The sequence below is a fragment of the Thalassophryne amazonica genome, chromosome 3, assembly GCF_902500255.1.
Source record: "Thalassophryne amazonica chromosome 3, fThaAma1.1, whole genome shotgun sequence".
NCBI classification, from domain to species: domain Eukaryota; kingdom Metazoa; phylum Chordata; class Actinopteri; order Batrachoidiformes; family Batrachoididae; genus Thalassophryne; species Thalassophryne amazonica.
This window is the reverse complement of record NC_047105.1, coordinates 58,824,446-58,842,451: the sequence shown is the minus strand read 5'-3', so window position 1 is coordinate 58,842,451 and position 18,006 is coordinate 58,824,446. Positions and strand designations below refer to the sequence as shown.

General features: G+C 39.8%; 1 protein-coding gene across 19 annotated transcripts in view; it reads left to right on the top strand.

Annotated features, from left to right (window-relative positions):
- cadpsb (Ca2+-dependent activator protein for secretion b) overlaps nucleotides 1-18,006 on the top strand; it is a 262,642-nt gene that overhangs the window by 45,594 nt on the left and 199,042 nt on the right. For all 19 annotated transcript variants that reach the window (XM_034166408.1, XM_034166409.1, XM_034166397.1 and 16 more), the window contains exon 2: nucleotides 6,573-6,686. In XM_034166408.1, the coding sequence (XP_034022299.1) occupies nucleotides 6,573-6,686 (114 nt within the window). The remainder of the gene's footprint in view (nucleotides 1-6,572; nucleotides 6,687-18,006) is intronic.

Sequence of the window (18,006 nt, the reverse complement as noted above, 5' to 3'; positions counted from 1 at the left end):
TTTAAACTCAGATAAAACTGAAGTTATTGTACTTGACCCCACAAATCTTAGAAACATGGTGTCTAACCAGATCCTTACTCTGGATGGCATTACCCTGACCTCTAGTAATACTGTGAGAAATCTTGGAGTCATTTTTGATCAGGATATGTCATTCAAAGCGCATATTAAACAAATATGTAGGACTGCTTTTTTGCATTTACGCAATATCTTTAAAATAAAAAAGGTCTTGTCTGATCATCTGCAGAGGAATGGTCTATTTGAAGAGTTTCAGTCAGGTTTTAGAATTCATCATAGTACAGAAACAGCATTAGTGAAGGTTACAAATGATCTTCTTATGGCCTCGGACAGTGGACTCATCTCTGTGCTTGTTCTGTTAGACCTCAGTGCTGCTTTTGATACTGTTGACCATAAAATTTTATTACAGAGATTAGAGCATGCCATAGGTATTAAAGGCACTGCGCTGCGGTGGTTTGAATCATATTTGTCTAATAGATTACAATTTGTTCATGTAAATAGGGAATCTTCTTCACAGACTAAAGTTAATTATGAAGTTCCACAAAGTTCTGTGCTAGGACCAATTTTATTTACTTTATACGAGGTCTGTCCGTAAAGTATAGGTCCTTTTTTTTTTTTCAAAAACTATATGGATTTCATTCATATGTTTTTACGTCAGACATGCTTGAACCCTCGTGCTCATGCGTGAGTTTTTCCACGCCTGTCGGTGACGTCATTCGCCTGTGAGCACTCCTTGTGGGAGGAGTCGTCCAGCCCCTCGTCGGAATTCCTTTGTCTGAGAAGTTGCTGAGAGACTGGCGCTTTGTTTGATCAAAATTTTTTCTAAACCTGTGAGACACATCGAAGTGGACATGGTTCGAAAAATTAAGCTGGTTTTCAGTGAAAATTTTAACAGCTGATGAGAGATTTTGAGGTGATTCTGTCGCTTTAAGGACTTCCCACGGTGCGAGACGTCGTGCAGAGCTCTCAGGCAGCGTCATCAGCCTGTTTCAAGCTTAAAACCTCCACATTTCAGGCTCTGTTGATCCAGGACGTCGTGAGAGAACAGAGAAGTTTCAGAAGAAGTCGGTTTCAGCATTTTATCCGGATATTCCACTGTTAAAGGAGATTTTTTTAATGAAAGACGTGCGGGCGGATTTTCACAGGAAAAACACCTCTGCTGGAAGCCTTAAGGACAAGTTGGAACATCTCCAGCTGATAAACAATTTCGCATATACTCACTCCACTGAAAGCCATCAAAAGCCAACTGGATTTTAACAAATGGTTATCAACACGGAGGTGTTTTTCCTGTGCCGCCGCGCCGCGTCGGCTGTGTCCCGACGCGCGGACCCGTCCGCACGTCTTTCATTAAAAAAATCTCCTTTAACAGTGGAATATCCGGATAAAATGCTGGACGACTCCTCCCACAAGGAGTGCTCACAGGCGAATGATGTCACCGACAGGCGTGGAAAAACTCACGCATGCGCACGAGGGTTCAAGCATATCTGACGTAAAAACATATGAATGAAATCCATATAGTTTTTGAAAAAAATAAAAAGGACCTATACTTTACGGACAGCCCTCGTACATGCTTCCCTTAGGCAGTATTATTAGACGGTATTGCTTAAATTTTCATTGTTACGCAGATGATACCCAGCTTTATGTATCCATGAAGCCAGAGGACACACACCAATTAGCTAAACTGCAGGATTGTCTTACAGACATAAAGACATGGATGACCTCTAATTTCCTGCTTTTAAACTCAGATAAAATTGAAGTTATTGTACTTGGCCCCACAAATCTTAGAAACATGGTGTCTAACCAGATCCTTACTCTGGATGGCATTACCCTGACCGCTAGTAATACTGTGAGAAATCTTGGAGTCATTTTTGATCAGGATATGTCATTCAAAGCGCATATTAAACAAATATGTAGGACTGCTTTTTTGCATTTATGCAATATCTCTAAAATTAGAAAGGTCTTGTCTCAGAGTGATGCTGAAAAACTAATTCATGCATTTATTTCCTCTAGGCTGGACTATTGTAATTCATTATTATCAGGTTGTCCTAAAAGTTCCCTAAAAAGCCTTCAGTTAATTCAAAATGCTGCAGCTAGAGTACTAACGGGGACTAGAAGGAGAGAGCATATCTCACCCATATTGGCCTCTCTTCATTGGCTTCCTGTTAATTCTAGAATAGAATTTAAAATTCTTCTTCTTACTTATAAGGTTTTGAATAATCAGGTCCCATTTTATCTTAGGGACCTCGTAGTACCATATCACCCCAATAGAGCGCTTCGCTCTCAGACTGCAGGCTTACTTGTAGTTCCTAGGGTTTGTAAGAGTAGAATGGGAGGCAGAGCCTTCAGCTTTCAGGCTCCTCTCCTGTGGAACCAGCTCCCAATTCAGATCAGGGAGACAGACACCCTCTCTACTTTTAAGATTAGGCTTAAAACTTTCCTTTTTGCTAAAGGTTATAGTTAGGGCTGGATCAGGCGACCCTGAACCAACCCTTAGTTATACTGCTATAGACGTAGACTGCTGGGGGGTTCCCATGATGCACTGTTTCTTTCTCTTTTTGCTCTGTATGCACCACTCTGCATTTAATCATTAGTGATCGATCTCTGCTCCCCTCCACAGCATGTCTTTTTCCTGGTTCTCTCCCTCAGCCCCAACCAGTCCCAGCAGAAGACTGCCCCTCCCTGAGCCTGGTTCTGCTGGAGGTTTCTTCCTGTTAAAAGGGAGTTTTTCCTTCCCACTGTAGCCAAGTGCTTGCTCACAGGGGGTCGTTTTGACCGTTGGGGTTTTACATAATTATTGTATGGCCTTGCCTTACAATATAAAGCGCCTTGGGGCAACTGTTTGTTGTGATTTGGCGCTATATAAAAAAAAAAAAAAATGAAAATTGAATTGAAATTACTCTAGGGGTTGGTAAGGTTAGACCTTACTTGTGTGAAGTGCCTTGAGGCTGCTTTGTTGTGATTTGGCGCTATATAAATGAATAAATTGAAATTGCAATTGAATGGTGTGAATAGAATGGGGTTGCACAGACACACACATGATGTTGAGGTTGCCTCACAGGCACATAATATACTGTACTTTTCCATTTCACTCCTAAACAAAAGTCTGTCACCTCCAGTGTGCATCTGAACATACAAAAACACATTCATGCTCTCATGTTTGATTGACGTACCGATCAGTTACAACACCTATAGTTTTAAGACTCCTGTCAGGTGGCGATGGTCAGGTCAGATTGACTAACCAACCGACTGACCATCCGATCGACCATCTGTGAAATCGATCAAAAATCATTAAAGTTCTTGTGGATCCAAATGGTAACAAACAGAGAAAGAATGCAGTGATTTTTACATGGTGCCAGGTTTGCCTTAAGTGATTTCTGTTAGTTTTAAAATGCAGTAGAGTCATGACCTCAGGACAAACACCTACGTGCACTCTGCATATTCCGCATTTAATCCCCAGTGAGCCATAATAGAAGAGCACAAGTTCAAGCTCATTATTTTTGATAAAACACAGATTCTTCTGTGGTTATGAACTGTGTAAAAATGGAAAATATTTATTTGTGTTTCAAGAAAATCATGTAACCAGTCAGAAGCACTTATTGCTTCCACCAATCATATAGTCTTCACTCCTGAAAATTTTTGCCTCTATCTCTAGTCTTCTTTTGGCTGCTCCCGTCAAGGGTCATCGCAGTAAATCATCTGTCTCCATCTCACCCTGTCCTCTCTGTCTTCTTCTGTCACACCAACCGCCTCCATGTCCTCCTTCACTACATCTATAACCCTCCTCTTTAACCTCTCTCTTCTCCGCCTGCCTACCAGTCCATCCTCCCGATATACCCAGCATCCTTCCTACACATGCCCTAAACATCTCAACCTCACCTCTCTGATTTTGTCTCTTGACTCTAATGCCCCTTTGATATGCCCTTTCCTAATTCTATTCACCTTTGTTACTCCCATGGAAAAGTTCAGAATTTTAAGATGTGTTAAAAAGGCATTCCCTCCTGTATTTCTACAATTGTACATGAAATGATCTGGCACATGGTGTTCTGACGAGAGAAAATGTCTTCCCAGCTGCCATAATAATAAATCTAGTCCAGATTCTCTCTGATACTGATCAACAATAAATGAGGGTTTCAAATTACTTACTGCTTTTCCTTAGACTGTTACATTGGCAATAACATATTTGTATTATTTGCAGTGAATGTCATATTCATTCAACTTGTGTCCGAAACAACAAAAGTGATACCATCGCATGATTTCATGGCTTTGACTGTTTTGAACCATCTGTTCTGTGTTCTTAGTCCTTAATCAGGGATTTTCATTTTGGCTATTGTTTTCTGGAAGGGATGTCCCCTGTCATCTGTTCTGTTTTGGATATTTTTAGACAGGATATGAAAGTGCAGCTGAGGTCTGCAGAATCCATTTGGGTGATATTAGAGTTGTGTCTTTTCTATGCAGACGATGTGATTTAGGCTTCAGGTGACCATGACTTCAAATGGTCACTGGAGCTGTTTACAGCTGACAGTGATGTGGTTGGTAGATCACTCAGTTGCTTCTTCAGCCAGAATCACTCAATGGAAGACTCCAGATCATGGGCTTTTATTCACAATGTTGGAAAATAAGTTTCGGGAAAAAGATTGACAGTTGGTTAAGGGGCGGAGTTATGCAAGCCTTGAATATGACTGTAGTGCTGAGCCATAATGTAGTAATTTAAAAGTCAGTCCTACTGAGTGGATGATACAGCCTAAATGTGATATTCTATTATTTCTTTTTTTTTTGGCCAGTGACAGTATTATATCACAGTATTACTGGTTTTGCATTATATGACCCTTTTAATATTTATCCTATTTGAGCAAGAGTTTAAGGTGGATTATCTAGTGGTTAAGGTGTTGGGCTTGAGTCCAGAAGATCATAGGTTCAAATCCCTGCCTGACTGGAAAATCACTAAAGACCCTTGGGCAAGGCCTTTAATCCCCTATTGCCCTAACGTGTGTGCAGCGCAACGATCCACTGGTCCACAGAACACAATCACAGTTTAACCATATTTCCTTGACCATTACATCTTCATGTCAAAATGACTATAGCCAGATACTCTATAAGAAAAGTGTTTAGCAAGTGTTTTGACTCATGTCAGCAGAGCAGGAAAAAATTATTAATGGCCACATACACCACCTCCATCAGCTGATAAGAGCTGTGCCAAGTTTTTGATTTCCATTGGCATCATTAAAAATCTATTTCTGGTCTAGCGGGGGTTCTGGACATTTATAGGGGAAAAGCTGTTGGCGGTATTGCACAATCCATATCATGGTGCACCATGATATGAGGGAGGTGATGGTCTAGTGGTTAAGCGTTGGGCTTGAGACCAGAGGATCCTTGGTTGAAATCCCAGCCTGACCAGAAAATCACTAAGGGCCCTTGGGCAAGGTCCTTAATCCCCTAGTTGCTCCCAGTGTGCAGTGAGCACATCGGGGTGAATGTGAGGCATTATTGTAAAGTGCTTTGAGCATCTGATGCAGATGGAAAAGTGCTATATAAGGGTGATTCTTTAACTACGGGCACTATTGGCCTTGTAAATGTAATTTCCACCACACCATTGCCTTACAATATAAAGCACCTTTGGGTAACCCTTTGTTGTGATTTGGCGCTATATACATGTGCTCTGATGTCACTGTTTATCTCCATAGAAACTACCCAAACAATCTTTCATACAAACTGTTTAAAGGGACATTACAGTGTTGTGGTGGAAATTACGGCAATAGTGTGGGACAACTACATTTTGTTTAAAAAAATCACAACAGTTTTATGACATTGAATACCCCAATTATGTTTTGATTATTTTACTTATATTTTATTCAGAGATATTTTAAAACATTAGAAAAAACGTTTCTTTACCATTCATTTTTATCATTGAAGATCAAAAGTCTGGGTGTGGGACAAGCACAAAACGGCAATATTTGTATATAATGATGCTGAAAAAAGGTGAAAAAGTCATCATAGACTACTAGAACAATTTCTTAACACACTTTCATTGTAAAGATAACTATAAAAGTGTGGAAATTTCCCCTTTTTTATGTTTTTCATACAATATGATCAAAGGACATAATAAGTGCCCGTAGTCTAAGAATCACCCATAAATGCAGTCCATTTATCACTGTGAAGATGACTGTGACACTAATGTACTGCCCACCCCCAGCAGAAACAGTATCTGCTATGTGGTTTTAGGTCTGAATAATAGCACAAGAAGCTCAAAGATTAGGGAGCATGTTGTTGCTCCTAGTATACTGTATGCATTTAGTCCCAAGTCTTTCTTACTGTTGACTCAAAGCATGACCTAAAAAGACTTGTAGGTGTCAACTTGTAGACACCCTGGAGGGTTTACATCTCCCAGGTGCCCTTAGAAGGTTTCTGGGGAAAAGGATGTTAGAGCACGTCTGTTTGCTCTTTTGCATCAATAAACAGTTGAAAAACTGAGCGACGTTGTCAGTACTTAAAGTAGCACTTTTTTTTCTTGCATGGGTGTTATTGCTGAGATGTCCTCTGTTTGTCATGTTCTCCCACAGATATCCAAACAGCAGCTTCAGCAGACCAAGGATCGCTTCCAGGCTTTCCTCAACGGAGACACACAAATTGTGGCCGATGAGGCATTCATCAATGCCGTGCAGAGCTACTATGAGGTACAACCACACCATAACCTGCACCGGCATCCTCAAACTCACAACCACTTTCTAACTGATCCAATAGGACTGGATGCTGTCAAATGAGTCACCGAGTGCGTCATGTTACATGTTCATATATGTGTGTGTGTGTGTGTGTGTGTGTGTGTGTGTGTGTGAGAGAGAGAGAGAGAGAGAGAATGCACAAACATCATCATCATCTATTGATATCTGTCACAATTTTACGATGGAGGTTGTTTTATAGATCCTGTTAATAAATGAGGAGCTGTCACTGACGTCATTAGGAACAAAGAAACGGATCATTCGGAACGGCTCCCTGTCAGTGCGCTGTATTCAGGCGGCTGAGTGGTAAAATGGTGGCTGAAGTTATTCACTGCAGACTGAGTCAGAGAATGTGGCTGACACAGCCGTCGTTCTGACATCATCATTCAGCCCCACAGCTGAAAAAGCCATTATTACTATGCATAAATTACAACAGGCCTGGAGGATATTGGGATTGTTCAAGGCCAAGTCTGTGATAGAAAAAATAAACAGGTCACACCCGTTATGAGAAAATCAAGTATGTGGATGGAATAATAAGCAAATTCATATAAATCTATTATAATGTAAGGGCTAGCTGAGAATTTTTCATTTTAAGTTGATATTTAATATTTGCATACAATGGCAGTTCTACACTGAATAACTTCCTGGGTGACACTCTGTCCGAGAGCCCCCACCCCCACCCACCCACCTAAAAAAACAAACAAACAAAAAAAAACAAAACAGAAGTTTGCACAAACAGCCATTTTTAAATTATTATATTAATATTTTAGAAATGCTCCTGAAATTGCTATTGAAATTGACATCAAAAACCCACAGGCTACAATATTACTCCAAAAACAAATCCATGAATTGCAAGTTTGAATAAACATGCCCTTACATTAGATACTTTATTAATCTGTTTTTCAGGGAGGAACAATTAGCTCTTTTATTAAGGTACATATTTGTCTCAACATTTAGCTAAATATTTAGCTTGATGTTTGTACATATTAGGCTAAATGTGTAAATACTTCACATTAACTAATCTGCAAAGGTTTTAGGTTTGACAGAAATTTGATCATGTAGTATATGCCTTTTTTTTCCTCACAGTTTTTGGTCTTCATCTGTGGATCAAACAAAAATTTAAACTGAAATGTTACTAGCGTTCCCATGCCAATGAAATCAAATGTGATTCTTTTTCAACATTAAATAAACCAGTTAATTATGATGATAAGTCTAATTTTAAATTATCATTATCATTTCATTTATAATAATAATTATTATTATTTTGTCAGTGTAAATGACAAACAAAATCGGTGCTTGGTTTCAGTTCAGAAGGTTCCGGGTTCAAATCCCACCCCTGCCACATTTCTCCATGTAATGTGGAGTTGCATCAGGGTTGGCATCAGGCATAAAACTTGTGCCAATTCAACATGCAGATCCACCTTGGATTTGCTGTGGCGACCCCGAGTGCAAACAAGGGAGCAGTGGAAGGATCTTACTTTTTACATGACAACAAAAAGAAAATTATTGTAAAAACACACTCTTGCAGGCACAAAAAAAGGTCAGATTCAGTCACTTCAGCTAGTCATGTGAACACAGCATAAGTTCTAAGCCGTCTTTAAAAATTGGCAGGCTGTCCTTTTTGAAAACTGTTTTTCCACAAGTGGACAGATTCAAATCCGTTCTTACACCTTGTCTGTCTGCTTTCAAATGCCTTTTATTTTAATAACTGGTTGCCTACCTTGTTTGCTGCGTGATCCACAGAGAAATGTGGCGCAAATCTGTGCTGTGTCCTAAGTGGACGAGCCAAAGGGAGGTGAGCGCCTGTCCAGTTTCCTGCTGCACACGGAGAGAATTCAGTGGCGCCCAGCTCGGGATGAAGCTGAATCCTCTCCGTGTGCGGCAGGACATGTCATACAATTCAGAAAACATGCAGGAATTATAAGCCTGTATTTATAATGTTATGAATGAGATGTGCGTTATTTGGAAGAAAGTCGAGGTGTCATTGACTTTTGTCCACGAACCCCCCTCCCCAACTTGTCCGTCTCATTAGAGAAACCCAGAGATGAACTGTCCTTTCACCATCATCTCACTGCTTCAGCAAGCAGGGGCACCTGCAGCTGCCTACAGGGGGCGCCAATTTGCCAATTCTACACACAGTGACAAGAAAACCATTTTGCGGTGGACCTGTTGTTTTTTTTTTTCCAAGTGCCTGTCTCCATGGTGTCGCCCCTCCATAAATGCTGCCCAGAGCAATGGCCTGCATGGCCCGTATCAAAAACTGCCACTGTTTGCATAAAATATGTCAAGTTATTGTTTAGAAAGTATGGAAAGTATGATTTTACAAAAAGTTCCAAACAGAATGAGTCAAATGCATTAATAAACTTACAACTTGCAACAATATCATTTCAGGGCCCTTGCCCATGACCGAATGTGTCATAGTTATGTGTTTGTTTGTTACCTCCACCAACAAGGTTGGAGGAGGTTATGTTTTTGCCCCTGTTTGTTTGTTTGTGAACAGCCTGGAGCCCACAATTTCTTGATATTTCGTTATGAAACTTTTACTGAAGATTCATAGCCTGAAAGGTAAGAACTGATTCCATTTTCAAGGTCATAGGTCAAAGTCAGGAAAATCTTGAAAGATCAAATTTCTTTCATATTTGAGAGCATTATGGAGGATGGTATCTTTTATCGACTGACAAAGTTTAATGCAGATGTGATTCAGATTACAGAGTTAATGGCATTTTACAAAGGAATAGTTTGCACCATTTGTTATACAGTGGTCCCTCCCTATAACGCGGTTCATCTTTCGCGGCCTCGCAGTTTCGAGGATTTTTTTAGTGCAATTTTGCATGCTTCTTCTTTTTTAACAGCACATTGTGTTCTGCTTCCTCATCAGGCAAGCCCGTCGTCACCTCGATTGCTCTCACTGCCTCCGATGCACTTACCGAGCCCGTCTGCGGGCCACTCACACCGCCCCACTGTCTGCTGTGTGGAGTTGCGGCCAAAATCTGGCAACAGCTCCAGAGACTACGCTCGCTGTTTTGATGCAGAGTGCTCCCTGCAGCCCGCAAGGATAGAATTCTTGCGGAAAAATCCGCAGCTCTGCATGGTCTCAGTAACCACAGCCGCAGAGCTCCGTGGCCACTGAGAGAGGTTTGTATCTTTTAATGACTTGGATTCTTTGCGGGTCCCGCATCTGTCCCGCAACGGTAACACCAGAGGCAGTGAGCGAAGAAAGAGTACGCGCATTGTGTTCTGCGTGTGCCTGTTTATAATCTTCTCACCCAGAAGAAAAAAGAGCGCCAACAAATACCCATAACTGTGTTCTTCACTCGGAAAAAGACACCTGCACCGAGGTGACACTTAGTGGAAAAAGATGCGACAGCGGAGCGGCGCCAGGACGAAGAGGCACGATCAGAGGAACTGTGAAATACTGGTCAGTCAATATTAATAATTTCTTATGTGTCCAACCTCATAGGTTGATCATTAAAATTAAATTTGTTAGTTCTAAAAGCCATCATAATTATTTATAGGAAAATGTTCTATTTTTATTTCTTAAACAAATGTTTGGGCCTGAAAACAGGTTTTGATCTTTGGTTTCATTCTTATAATGCTGGACTTATTTTTCTACTAAGGTTTGAACTTTGAGTGTTTACACAGGAGAGAAAAGTGAGAAAATGTTAATGCCTGTTTGAGAAAAGTGTATAAAGTGTGTAGTGATGGGTTTTACAGCCTTAAAACATCTGTAATGATTGTAAAAAATAACGCTGACCACTTCGCGGATTTCGCCTACCGCGGGTTATTTTTAGAATGTAACTCCTGCGATAAACGAGGGACCACTGTACTTCATTATCATGTTATGGGGTAACATATGTCACATGTCATAGAATCCAGTGGATGTCAAACGTGTTTGAGCTTTACTTTGGAGACCAAGCATTCAACATAGTCAAAACTATTCCATTTTTGAATCCTTTTATTTCAACCAATAATTTGCATCACTTTTTACCTTGATTGGACCAACGTTAACTTTTGACACCTGTACAAACTGAAACTGACTTTGTCACCATTTTTGCTGTTTTTACATTCAGTCATAGATAGTCCAAACTATACCTTTTTGGAATCGTTATGATCAGACAAACAATGTGGTATAGTTTTCAACATGATTAGAGCATTTTAAAATTTTGAGTCATCAGTCTCAGTCATCATCTGTCTCAGCGACAGATATCTGAAGCTTTTGTACAACAAACATTTCCACAAAAATTCAGCATTATTTTATCATAAAAGACAAAGGAAGCGATCAGAGCACTGCAGGTACATGAGCTGCTAGCTGATGCGTTCACTGCGTGTCGTCATTTAAAAGCGTCACCGAGTATCACTTCATTTCTGCTTAAAATGGCCTTGTTTGTGCTTAAAATTGACTTTAGAATTATTTGAGAGGTTTTATCTTGTCATCTGGTGGTTAATAATCCCATTAATCCATTTGATCACTTTGGGTGAGGAGACTCTTTCGGAGACCAGCTGGTGAACTTCGAAATGACGCATGCGCATTGGAGGCAGGGTGGACCAGTTTTTAGGGGTGGAACGTTCGGTCTGCGGCTCTGGGTTGTGGATTTTGTGGGCATTTGAATTTAATATTGAAAAGCCCATTTGGTGTACATTTTGCAATATCTCTCAATCAAAAGTGCCTTAATCACTCATGCATACATGTCAACCTATACGGATTGTCCATAAATTATATGGATTTTCCAAGTTTCAGAGTCATACGGACGTGCAAATAGTCTTACAGATATTCAGGGTTTGGTCTGCAGCGGGTCTGTAATCAACCGTTTCTGCAGCGCGACTCCACTTTGATGCGTGAACCATTGAAGCAATGCTTCGATCCACTAGTTCGTTGGTTCTTTGATTTGCTGCTCTCCAGAACGGCAAGTCCGCTTCTTAACTCCTCTCAAAGCCATTAAAATACCGTGTCACTTTTGTGTGTATTAAAGTCACTAACTGGGACTCTTGTCTTGTTGCAGTCAAGAAACGAGAATCGTCTTCCGTTCCGTTGGCACAGCTCCAAACGCTGCGTGGCTCTCTCTGCCGAGACAGAGTATATTAATAACTTCAAAAGGAATTTCCGCTAGACAAGAAACTACAATCCACTAAAACGTTTTTTTCCTCCCAAAATGAGACGTGCTGTATTCTTTATAAATTACACCTTGATGTTCAGTGCAGCCAGCTGGAAGAGCTCAGCTCAGATGTATGGAGAGACATTTATACCAATAATGTCTGAAAGGAAATGCTTTTGACAATAGCTACAGATTTTGTTTATTCCTATTTATGTCCAGAGATCAAGGATTCACCATGTAGATTTTATTTAGGTCCAGAGTTTAAGGATCCAGTGACCAATTTCATATTTATTTACTTTAAGACTCAATAAAATGTTCAATTTCAATTCAATTTCAATTCAATCAGCTTATAAAGCGCCAAATCACAACAAAATCCGTCTCAAGGTGCCTCACATAGAACAGTTCAACATAAAAAATTAAAATAAATAAATAAAAATTCAAAAACATAATTAAAAACAGAAGTAAAAGAATAAAACAGATAAAACAAATAAAAAGTATTCATAAGAAAGAGAATAAAAATAGGCTTTAAGGCTTGACTTAAAACACCACAAAAAACTTCTATTCAAGTGTATGAACTAAATACAAACTCCTGACATTTGATCACATCTACTTTAGCTTATGAAAAGCCACTTCTAACAGGACTTTGACCTTGAAAATTTTTTCCAAGGTAAAATTTTGTGAGATTGAAAACTGGTGCTGGTGCAGGTTTGCACTCTGCTAGTGTGGTGCTCTAGGTTGTTTGTTTGCTTGTTTAAAGTTTGGGTCTAAACTGGAAAAGAAACTTTTACATCTGAAGACATATTCTGAAAAAGGGATGTTGGCAGGAATGTACAACCCCTGGCAAAAATTATGAAATCACCGGCCTCGGAGGATGTTCATTCAGTTGTTTAATTTTGTAGAAAAAAAGCAGATCACAGACATGACACAAACTAAAGTCATTTCAAATGGCAACTTTCTGGCTTTAAGAAACACTATAAGAAATCAGGAAAAAAAATTGTGGCAGTCAGTAACGGTTACTTTTTTAGACCAAGCAGAGGGAAAAAAAATATGGACTCACTTAATTCTGAGGAATAAATTATGGAATCACCCTGTAAATTTCCATCCCCAAAACTAACACCTGCATCAAATCAGATCTACTCGTTAGTCTACATCTAAAAAGGAGTGATCACACCTTGGAGAGCTGTTGCACCAAGTGGACTGACATGAATCATGGCTCCAACACAAGAGATGTCAATTGAAACAAAGGAGAGGATTATCAAACTCTTAAAAGAGGGTAAATCATCACGCAATGTTGCAAAAGATGTTGTTGTTCACAGTCAGCTGTGTCTAAACTTTGGACCAAATACAAACAACATGGGAAGGTTGTTAAAGGCAAACATACTGGTAGACCTGGAAGACATCAAAGTGTCAAGACAGAAAACTTAAAGCAATATGTCTCAAAAATCGAAAATGCACAACAAAATAAATGAGGAACGAATGGGAGGAAACTGGAGTCAACGTCTGTGACCGAACTGTAAGAAACCGCCTAAAGGAAATGGGATTTACATACAGAAAAGCTAAACAAAAGCCATCATTAACACCTAAACAGAAAAAACAAGGTTACAATGGGCTAAGGAAAAGCAATCGTGGACTGTGGATGACTGGATTAAAGTCATATTCAGTGATGAATCTCGAATCTGCATTAGGTGATGATGCTGGAACTTTTGTTTGGTGCCGTTCCAATGAGATTTATAAAGATGACTGCCTGAAGAGAACATGTAAATTTCCACAGTCATTGATGATATGGGGCTGCATGTCAGGTAAAGGCACTGGGGAGATGGCTGTGATTATATCATCAATAAATGCACAAGTTTACGTTGATATTTTGGACACTTTTCTTATCCCGTCAATTGAAAGGATGTTTTGGGGATTTCTCTGGGCCCCTCCCCAATCGGACCGGGAGTGACATGTTTAGCCGCATGTTCTCCTTGAATTGCTGGCTGTCTGAGTGGTGTCCAAAAAATGAGGTGGGCTTCATAGATAATTGGCAAAGCTTCTGGGGAAAACCTGGTCTTGTTAGGAGAGACGGCATCCATCCCACTTTGGATGGAGCAGCTCTCATTTCTAGAAATCTGGCCAATTTTCTTAAATCCTCCAAACCGTGACTATCCAGGGTTGGGACCAGGAAGCAGAGTTGTAGTCTTACACACCTCTCTGCAGCTTCTCTCCCCCTGCCATCCCCTCATTACCCCATCCCCGTAGAGACGGTGCCTGCTCCCAGACTACCAATAACCAGCAAAAATGTATTTAAGCATAAAAATTCAAAAAGAAAAAATAATATAGCACCTTCAACTGCACCACAGACTAAAACAGTTAAATGTGGTCTATTAAACATTAGGTCTCTCTCTTCTAAGTCCCTGTTAGTAAATGATATAATAATTGATCAACATATTGATTTATTCTGCCTTACAGAAACCTGGTTACAGCAGGATGAATATGTTAGTTTAAATGAGTCAACACCCCCGAGTCACACTAATTGCCAGAACGCTCGTAGCATGGGCCGAGGCGGAGGATTATCAGCAATCTTCCATTCCAGCTTATTAATTAATCAAAAACCCAGACAGAGCTTTAATTCATTTGAAAGCTTGACTCTTAGTCTTGTCCATCCAAATTGGAAGTCCCAAAAAAACAGCTTTATTTGTTGTTATCTATCGTCCTCCTGGTCGTTACTGTGAGTTTCTCTGTGAATTTTCAGAACTTTTGTCTGACTTAGTGCTTAGCTCAGATAAGATAATTATAGTGGGCGATTTTAACATCCACACAGATGCTGAGAATGACAGCCTCAACACTGCATTTAATCTATTATTAGACTCAATTGGCTTTGCTCAAAATGTAAATGAGTCCACCCACCACTTTAATCATATCTTAGATCTTGTTCTGACTTATGGTATGGAAATTGAAGACTTAACAGTATTCCCTGAAAACTCCCTTCTGTCTGATCATTTCTTAATAACATTTACATTTACTCTGATGTACTACCCAGCAGTGGGGAATAAGTTTCATTACACTAGAAGTCTTTCAGAAAGCGCTGTAACTAGGTTTAAGGATATGTTTCCTTCTTTATGTTCCCTAATGCCATATACCAACACAGTGCAGAGTAGCTACCTAAACTCTGTAAGTGAGATAGAGTATCTCGTCAATAGTTTTACATCCTCATTGAAGACAACTTTGGATGCTGTAGCTCCTCTGAAAAAGAGAGCTTTAAATCAGAAGTGCCTGACTCCGTGGTATAACTCACAAACTCGCAGCTTAAAGCAGATAACCCGTAAGTTGGAGAGGAAATGGCGTCTCACTAATTTAGAAGATCTTCACTTAGCTTGGAAAAAGAGTCTGTTGCTCTATAAAAAAGCCCTCCGTAAAGCTAGGACATCTTACTACTCATCACTAATTGAAGAAACTAAGAACAACCCCAGGTTTCTTTTCAGCACTGTAGCCAGGCTGACAAAGAGTCAGAGCTCTATTGAGCCGAGTATTCCTTTAACTTTAACTAGTAATGACTTCATGACTTTCTTTGCTAATAAAATTTAACTATTAGAGAAAAAATTACTCATAACCATCCCAAAGACGTATCGTTATCTTTGGCTGCTTTCAGTGATGCCGGTATTTGGTTAGACTCTTTCTCTCAGATTGTTCTGTCTGAGTTATTTTCATTAGTTACTTCATCCAAACCATCAACATGTCTATTAGACCCCATTCCTACCAGGCTGCTCAAGGAAGCCCTACCATTATTTAATGCTTCGATCTTAAATATGATCAATCTATCTTTATTAGTTGGCTATGTACCACAGGCTTTTAAGGTGACAGTAATTAAACCATTACTTAAAAAGCCATCACTTGACCCAGCTATCTTAGCTAATTATAGGCCAATCTCCAACCTTCCTTTTCTCTCAAAAATTCTTGAAAGGGTAGTTGTAAAACAGCTTACTGATCATCTGCAGAGGAATGGTCTATTTGAAGAGTTTCAGTCAGGTTTTAGAATTCATCATAGTACAGAAACAGCATTAGTGAAGGTTACAAATGATCTTCTTATGGCCTCAGACAGTGGACTCATCTCTGTGCTTGTTCTGTTAGACCTCAGTGCTGCTTTTGATACTGTTGACCATAAAATTTTATTACAGAGATTAGAGCATGCCATAGGTATTAAAGGCACTGTGCTGCGGTGGTTTGAATCATATTTATCTAATAGATTACAATTTGTTCATGTAAATGGGGAATCTTCTTCACAAACTAAGGTTAATTATGGAGTTCCACAAGGTTCTGTGTTAGGACCAATTTTATTCACTTTATACATGCTTCCCTTAGGCAGTATTATTAGACGGCATTGCTTAAATTTTCATTGTTACGCAGATGATACCCAGCTTTATCTATCCATGAAGCCAGAGGATACACACCAATTAGCTAAACTGCAGGATTGTCTTACAGACATAAAGACATGGACGACCTCTAATTTCCTGCTTTTAAACTCAGATAAAACTGAAGTTATTGTACTTGGCCCCACAAATCTTAGAAACATGGTGTCTAACCAGATCCTTACTCTGGATGGCATTACCCTGACCTCTAGTAATACTGTGAGAAATCTTGGAGTCATTTTGATCAGGATATGTCATTCAAAGCGCATATTAAACAAATATGTAAGACTGCTTTTTTGCATTTACGCAATATCTCTAAAATTAGAAAGGTCTTGTCTCAGAGTGATGCTGAAAAACTAATTTATGCATTTACTTCCTCTAGGCTGGACTATTGTAATTCATTATTATCAGGTTGTCCTAAAAGTTCCCTGAAAAGCCTTCAGTTAATTCAAAATGCTGCAGCTAGAGTACTGACGGGGACTAGAAGGAGAGAGCATATCTCACCCATATTGGCCTCTCTTCATTGGCTTCCTGTTAATTCTAGAATAGAATTTAAAATTCTTCTTCTTACTTATAAGGTTTTGAATAATCAGGTCCCTTCTTATCTTAGGGACCTCATAGTACCATATCACCCCAATAGAGCGCTTCGCTCTCAGACTGCAGGCTTACTTGTAGTTCCTAGGGTTTGTAAGAGTAGAATGGGAGGCAGAGCCTTCAGCTTTCAGGTTCCTCTCCTGTGGAACCAGCTCCCAATTCGGATCAGGGAGACAGACACCCTCTCTACTTTTAAGATTAGGCTTAAAACTTTCCTTTTTGCTAAAGCTTATAGTTAGGGCTGGATCAGGTGACCCTGAACCATCCCTTAGTTATGCTGCTATAGACTTAGACTGCTGGGGGGTTCCCATAATGCACTGAGTGTTTCTTTCTCTTTTTGCTCTGTATGCACCACTCTGCATTTAATCATTAGTGATTGATCTCTGCTCCCCTCCACAGCATGTCTTTTTCCTGGTTCTCTCCCTCAGCCCCAACCAGTCCCAGCAGAAGACTGCCCCTCCCTGAGCCTGGTTCCGCTGGAGGTTTCTTCCTGTTAAAAGGGAGTTTTTCCTTCCCACTGTCGCCAAGTGCTTGCTCACAGGGGGTCGTTTTGACCATTGGGGTTTTTACGTAATTATTGTATGGCCTTGCCTTACAATGTAAAGCGCCTTGGGGTAACTGTTTGTTGTGATTTGGCGCTATATAAATAAAATTGATTGATTGATTGATGAAATAATTTTTCAAGATGATAATGCATCTTGCCATAGAGCAAAAACTGTGAAAACACTCCTTGCAAAAAGACACATAGGGTCAATGTCATGGCCTGCAAATAGTCCGGATCTTAATCCAATTGAAAATCTTTGGTGGAAGTTGAAGAAAATGGTCCATGACAAGGCTCCAACCTGCAAAGCTGATCTGGCAACAGCAATCAGAGAAAGTTGGAGCCAGATTGATGAAGAGTACTGTCTGTCACTCATTAAGTCCATGCCTCAGAGACTGCAAGCTGTTATAAAAGCCAGAGGTGGTGCAACAAAATACTAGTGATGTGTTGGAACATTCTTTTGTTTTTCATGATTCCATAATTTTTTCCTCAGAATTGAGTGATTCCATATTTTTTTTCCTCTGCTTGGTCTAAAAAAGTAACCGTTACTGACTGCCACAATTTTTTGTTCCCGATTTCTTATAGTGTTTCTTAAAGCCAGAAAGTTGCCATTTGAAATGACTTTAGTTTTGTGTCATGTCTGTGATCTGCTTTTTTTCTAC